The sequence below is a fragment of the Cicer arietinum genome, chromosome 4 (genome assembly GCF_000331145.2).
Source record: "Cicer arietinum cultivar CDC Frontier isolate Library 1 chromosome 4, Cicar.CDCFrontier_v2.0, whole genome shotgun sequence".
Lineage (NCBI taxonomy): Eukaryota > Viridiplantae > Streptophyta > Magnoliopsida > Fabales > Fabaceae > Cicer > Cicer arietinum.
This window is the reverse complement of record NC_021163.2, coordinates 29,547,549-29,554,819: the sequence shown is the minus strand read 5'-3', so window position 1 is coordinate 29,554,819 and position 7,271 is coordinate 29,547,549. Positions and strand designations below refer to the sequence as shown.

Below are 7,271 nucleotides of genomic sequence, written 5' to 3'. Positions count from 1 at the left end.
ATGTCAATTTTTTCCTTGAAGTCAAAGGGTTAAAATTGTAATTCTCAAACAAGAAGTCAAAATTGTAGATTACGAAACTTGGGTACAAAAGGACATTTTAACCTAAAAAAATGAAAATTGGAATTTGGAAAGATACATGTTCCTTAGTATAGTTTACTTTCTTTGAAAATATTTTTGTTTCCTAAAATTTGTATTAAATTTATTTAATAACAAAAAGATATTTAACTCTTTTGAAGTGGAATAATTGTTTATATTTATTAAAATAATTAAATAGATAATGAAGTTTGTTTTAATTATAATCATAAATGAACTCTATATGACTACCATTTTATCTTCTTTTCACTTTAAAAATTCACTTCAAAAATCTCACATTTTGTTACTACAATTACACATCATTCATTGCAATAAAACACTTTGTTCTAAAGAACGGTAACCCTAACACATTTGTCGCTCTCCTATGTATCTTTGTTAGTTTGCTTTTCTTTTGTTTTTCATTCACTAAAGAGATATGATTTGGAGCTATTTTTTACTCAAAATTATCCCTCTCCATTGTTTTTCTTCATCTTTTTATCTAAATAAGTGATATTTACATATTTTTGGTTTTTTCTTGCATTTTTTTATGAATTTGTTGTCGGCGTACGTTTTTGTTTTGTTTGTTGTCTTCGTGTAACTTTTTATGGTTCCCTATTTTGTGCGGTGTTTATGGTTCAAATTGACAGATCAGTTCGATTCATTGCAAAGTATGTTAGTAATTTGGTCGTCAACACTACATATTTGAAGGCATGAGTATTCTGGTTATTTTGATTAGTCTAAACATTTGTAGGAATTTTTCTGCTATATTTTATTAACTTGAATACTACGAGTTTGTTTGCATAGTCATTTTTTTTTTTTTTTAATTTTTAGCAACTTTGAAATTATTTTTTCTTCAATATATTCTATCAATTAGAATGAATGAATATTTTTTTTTATAAATTAAATAAATTGCACATCATTCATTTAATCCAAAACCAAAGGCATGCTAATTAATCAAATACCTTGAAGGTTTTTTTTTTTTTTTTAATATCAAATGCCTTATAAGATACACAAATATAGAGCTACAACAAAATTATAACTCTTTCGAGTTTGTATGCATAAAATAATATGCTAAAATTATATGCATGTGTTTTTTTTTAAGAGATGATAAATATCAATACTATCATAATTAATTCACACAATTATAAAATCACGAGTTCAAATTTAGAACAAGACGTTCAACCTAACAATATCGATATTTATCCGTCGAACTAGAATTTAATGAATATCACCCAAAAAAATATAGAATTTTTTAATAATAGATTAATTAAATATGAATTTTTAAGCATCATATGTTTAAAAATTCACATTTCATACATGTTTTGTTGAAAAGTTATAAATTTGTGTAAAAGAGTGTTTATAATGTCTTAAGCATGACTATTAAAGGCAATTCTTAAAAAATTAAAGTATATAGTAATAATGATGGAAATTTTATGGAGATTGAAGCATGACTTTCATTGTCTTTATAGATTAGATGACGATCTAATTAATATCGATTCAATATGAGATATATATTTGTTTTCCTTTATTTTTATCAGTTGGTATCATTTAAGTCATTATTTCATTCATAGAAATAAAAATAACTATTAACATCTACTTCTAAGAGACAACATATGTTGTTGTCAAAGTTTTTAACATTTTTCAAATAGTAATTCATAGTAGACTATGATTCATATTAGAATTTGTCTAGACTAATAAGTCAAAACATATAAAACAACAACAAATATAATGGTAAGATCTACTTTATATGGCGAAAGTTAACACTTAACAGTTAAGAATAAAATGTGTTAGTGGTAATTAATAAAGGATTAAATGCACTTTTAGTACTTCAAATTTATCAATTATGCGATTTTGGTCCTTCTAATTTAATTTTTTAGGAGCAATTTTAACCCTCCACATTTAACCCTTTTTTTTTTAGCCCCCTCACACATGGTTGGATTTATTTGAAGACATACACCTTTCACGTCTGATAATTTCTTCCCCTTTCCAATTCCCAGCTCAATCCAACTCCTCCATCACTACCTGGTGGACACAAATAAACGAAGATTCTCTCCCTCAATTTATTCATTCACAAATTTCCTCTGCATTTCATCCTCCCACCCCACCCCACCCCACCCAACCTAGTAACCGTAGTACCACTTCCACTATCACTCTTTTCTTCAAGCAAGAATGTGCTGACCTCAACTCCAAAACAGAGAAACTCACCACTCTTGTTGGACAAGTAGCGAGAGCCTACTCCAATCTCTACGAACATCCAACTAAATGGATCATCGAAGAAACCAAACAGGTACTTGACAAAGCTCTTTCCTTAATCCTAAATTGTCGTGCAAACGTTCTCATGAAACATGTCTTCACAATCATCCATGTTGCCGCTTTCCGTAAAACATCTTCCCATCTTGAAAACTCTATCGCAGCGGTGAGTATCTTGGACATTCCAATCACCGCCAACAAGCCTACGAGAGTCCTATGAAAGTTTATGAGCTTGCTGCTTATTACATTAAATGTCAAGACCTTTTTGCTTAGAACAATACTATAATGTTGCTTGTTGGTCACCTTGATTTTGAAACTGTTGAAGAGAAATTAAAATGAATATAGTTGTTGGCGGCAGAAATATGAGGTCGATGACCAAATCATCCATTGGGTGAAAGACCAAATAATCCATAGACGAAGATGAAGTTTTCAATATTTTTTTCTTTTGGTTATTCTTGTTCATGATCCTTAAATGTTATTGAGTTTTTGCAGGCTGAGGTTGAGTTTCTAGCTTTTCTCTCAGGTTAGATGGAAGAGTTGATGGAGACCAAGGAAGAGGAGATGTTGGTGAAGATGAAGGAGTTGGGTCAAGACGAGAAATGGAAAAGGAAGAGATGAAGGGGAGAAATGATTAGATATGAAGGGTGTATGATACTATCATGAACTTCAACTAAATCCAACCATATATGAGTGGGGGACTAAAAAATAAATATGGGAACCAATATTGCTCAAAAAAAAGTAAGGGACAAAATTGCACAATTGAAAAACTTGAGCTAAAAATGCATTTAAACCATTAATAAATTAATATGATCAAAAGTAAATTTTACTGTGTTACATCAAAAGTACATCAGTGCATCAATTATCCCCTCGACAGAATATAATCAAACCATACAATCAGATAACTACAACAACCAAAATCTTTCCTACTAGACAGCAGTCAGCCACTACATTGATCAAACTATCCCATAATGTCTTGGGAACTACATACATAAAAATCTCTAAAAGATAAAACATATATGGAAAACATAACAAGATGCTTCCCTTCAAGTAATAACCAACCATATGATCTAAATTTCAAACATAATCATCATAGGCTAAACGCCATAAAGAAACAATGGCAATTAACCTGAGAAGCAGAACCGCTTGATTATGAGGATTCTTCATGATAAAGGTGAAGCCCTAGTCCAAAGCGTGCACAAGCTCTTCGAAACGCCATTGCTTCTGCCTTCTGTACCGGATCTCCATAACTTGTATCATCTACTGAAGCAGTACCAGTTGACTCTCTAAATATCTACACAAATAAATGACAAGAATGCTGAACAATTCTTCACCCAGTGAGTCAAATACTTTCACATGTTTCAAAACTATATATGTCATCTACACTTTATGAACAGAGCTAGCTCAAGATTCTTTGATTGTGAGTTCTGATTGTTGATTCACTTTCTTGACATTGATTAATTTTTTCAGCAGTTTACTGTCGTGTAAGTATTCATCAACCCAAACGAGTAAATATTTGGTTCCTCAAAAGTCATTCAGCTGACTTATATGCATGATGAGGAAATTGAGTTGTACATAATTTATAAATGAATGAAAGATAGATTGGTCCTGCGTACTGATGGCTCATGAAGGCATTGCCACTGTGTGTTTTGAGGATGGAAGATATTAGATAGATAGCTAATTTTCATTTGAATCAAGACAATACCAGGCAAAGCTTAAAGCCATCAAAAGGCTGTAAAATGTGAGAATCATTATACTGATCAGTGTTGTCTATGGCAGATGGCGGTCCATGTCGAAAAGGCCAATCCCTTAGTTTTTTCCTCCATGGCCGCCATCAAGTGCAAAATGGCTGTGGTAGATTGTTGAAATCCTAACATCGTTTTCTGCCATAGCTGCCATTCAATAAGTGATACTTTTGAAAATAAAAGATTTGATGTGAGTGTTAGGTAAGCTATCTAATTTATTAAATCAAGTTTAAAGATTCATCATCAAGTTTCAATCACTTAAAACGTCGAGTAATTTATTAGTGTATGTTTGGACGTGCAATGGTAGAGGAAACAGTAAATCATCATATCAAGAAGAAAGATTATAGGCAGAAGCTTCTGCAGATCCAAAACCACATTGGTAGCTTCTATCTGCTAAGCCTAATAAAACAGTAAGTCAACTTTTGATTTTCCTATCAAGAAAGGAAGCACCCAAGTTATAATTCTCCTCCTAATATACAAACCTAGAAATATGTAACCAAATAACCCGATGAGCTATGACAACTAATTTGAAATTTATAATCAAGATAATAAATACTTGTTCAAGATATATTAGAAAATAGTACTTATTGATAGAAAATTACATTTGAAATTTTCAAGAAAACTTATACGTCAATAAAATGAAAATTATTCAAATGCCGACAAAGCACCCCAATAAAAATACTATATTTGTTCAACATGGCTATAGATATCACATTCCTAACAACGTCAATATCACAATTACTATCAATAACAACTTAGACTATGTTTCGACAAACAACACAATTAAGCAATTATGACATAATTGCTTATTATAGTGCTTATGTATAAGTTATATTTTATAACAAAAAATAAAGTCAAACTATTTTCATACAAGTTATAAGCTATTTTTACAAGCTATCATGGAAAGGTTATGGAAATAAGCTGAAACAGCTTATGGACATGTTATAAACTGTTTTCATAAACTCTTCCAATCAGTTTTACAAGTGCTTATATAAGTCAATCCATACAGACACTGGTTTGGCTAGAGACATATGCAGGAAGTCCAGGGTTTAATCCCTACTACTAACATTTCCCTTTCCCCTACTAATTACTAATTACTAACATTTGCCTATAAAAAAATCAAAGACAACCCTCTTCTTTATTCTTTTTATCCTATTTATGAGATATATAATGCATTACTTTCTAGCTAACTCCCTAACTAACAAACCATTCCATCTAAGCACCAGTAAATAACACAAGCACATCCCTGCCGTTTTAGACAGATGATTCATGAATAACCTATTAGCACCATTAGAGCACTAGAAATGAGAATTGGTCAACTATTTTTTACTAGAATGTAATAAAACACCAAATCCGTGAGATGAAAAAATAAATATTAGAGGGCGTGAAATAAAAATAAAAAGATATCATGTCATCGTCCACTATGAGATTCTAAAAAATGTAGTGTTTAACAATAATAATTATCAGTAAAGATCTCATACAACATTGTATACTATGTAGCACTAACACCGACAATTTCAATTGAAAACATGTTCAGTATCGACCCATACAACGTTGACACATCTAGTTATATCCAAACAATTTGATTTTCTTAAACTATTATTACTAGTTTATATGTCAGTGTACATATCATGTCCGGTGTTTCCTATGCTTCATAGTTGCAAATGTATAAAAAAAGATGACGGAAAACAGAAGTACTACTCTGGAATGAAAGATAAGCAAAAATAGTATTTGAAACTAATCTTAATCTAAAACCAAATACATCAACTTTTTCAAATACCCTTTTAACTTATATTTAGAGTATAAAATACAGCTAAGTAAATTAACAGAAAGCTTTTCTCTTAGAATAAAAGTAGATAGATAGATAGATAAAAGTAAAGAGAAGAGACATGTAACTACCTCAGCATCGGTACCATAAAGAGTAACTCGGTAAACAACAGAAACAGTCTTGGCATCAGCAGAATAGGTGATATTCCGAACCTCACCAGACCACTCTACCATAAATAAATTAACTAATTAATTAATAAATAAATAAAACAAAAGAGCATAAATTAAAAGGGGTATGAGTAGGTGTATATATACCAGGAGCGTGTAAGTTCAAAACACGGTTCACAGTATGCCTGCAACAGTAATAATAATAATAATATGAAGAAAGTGATAATAAAGTTTAGTTTACTGGGGTTAGGGTTAAGGAGTGTACCTACCAGGGAATGTATCTAATGGGAAATCCATCCTTTTCAATGCGAGTTTTAACGAGAGAATCGGGTACTTTCTTGTTCAGCTCTTTCAGTATTTCCGAAAGAGGTCTACAGATTCCTGAAGTTGGTACATCGTCTACAACTTTATCGAACTCTGCTGCTGCTGCTGCTGATGATGATGATGCATTTTTCAACTTTGAGTAACACCGATTTTGATTTAAATAACACACTGTTCTGCTTAAGTGATTCAATTTCAAGGAAGAAGACAGTGATGATGATGCCATTTCTTCAGTAGTCAAACTACACAAAAAAACAAACGGTCTTTCGAATTTCTATTGTGATGTGAACTGGGCTTAAATAGCTTCATAACCTAATGGGTTCACTTTTTTTATGGGTAATACTATTCACACCCTATTTACCGTGGTTTCTTCTCCCGCCTCCCTATATGTTCAAACATATGTTAATTTAAATAAAAATTGAGGTTTTTTTAGAAAACATGGAGGAGAAAAGAAGATCACCCGAAACTTGATTTATGTTTACCTGGTTGCTCCAAAACTTGCTTTTTATTTTAAATATGAAGTAAATATTTGTTTAGTCTCTATAAATATACAATATTTTATTTTTAGTCTCTTTAAAAAAAAATTTCAAGCAATGGTCTTCCAAAAATATATATTTGTAGAGACCCATGAATCCTTAAAAGTGTACGTCCAAATCCTTATAGAGACCATTTCTTCAAGTGCATCTTCAACAAAAAGATATAGATTTTGTTTTACAAATCCTTAAAAGTGTATGTCCAGTGCAAAAATTGTTGTCTGATAACTATTACCAAGTAATACAATTCGTGTTGAAGTTAGGACTGAAGGTTGATAAGATTGATTGTTGTAAGAATGTTGTATGTTATATTACAAAGATGATAACAAGTTATCTGAGTGCAAAATATGTCATTCTCATAGGTTCATTCCTCATAAGACTGGTATGGAAAAGTACATTGATTGACTATTTGCAACGA

At 31.2% G+C, this 7,271-nt stretch overlaps 1 protein-coding gene across 1 annotated transcript; it reads right to left on the bottom strand.

Moving 5' to 3' along the window:
- Positions 1–3,129: 3,129 nt before the first annotated feature.
- LOC101491672 (DNA repair RAD52-like protein 1, mitochondrial) lies at positions 3,130–6,705 on the bottom strand. The gene is made up of 4 exons (XM_004497846.4): positions 6,269–6,705; positions 6,147–6,184; positions 5,964–6,058; positions 3,130–3,613 (listed from the first exon to the last, which is right to left on the bottom strand). Exons 1-4 carry the CDS (start codon positions 6,544–6,546, stop codon positions 3,470–3,472), a joined length of 555 nt encoding a protein of 184 aa, XP_004497903.1. The 5' UTR covers positions 6,547–6,705; the 3' UTR covers positions 3,130–3,469.
- Positions 6,706–7,271: the final 566 nt, after the last annotated feature.

What these genes read in the sequence shown, in the direction of transcription:
- LOC101491672 (XM_004497846.4), bottom strand. Translation starts at nt 6,546, where the DNA reads ATGGCATCATCATCACTGTCTTCTTCCTTGAAATTGAATCACTTAAGC. An exon ending in CCCATTAGATACATTCCCTG is followed by an intron (nt 6,185 to 6,268) that starts GTAGGTACACTC and finishes TTACTGTTGCAG; the next exon opens with GCATACTGTGAACCGTGTTT. An exon ending in TTTATGGTACCGATGCTGAG is followed by an intron (nt 3,614 to 5,963) that starts GTAGTTACATGT and finishes TTATTTGTGTAG; the next exon opens with ATATTTAGAGAGTCAACTGG.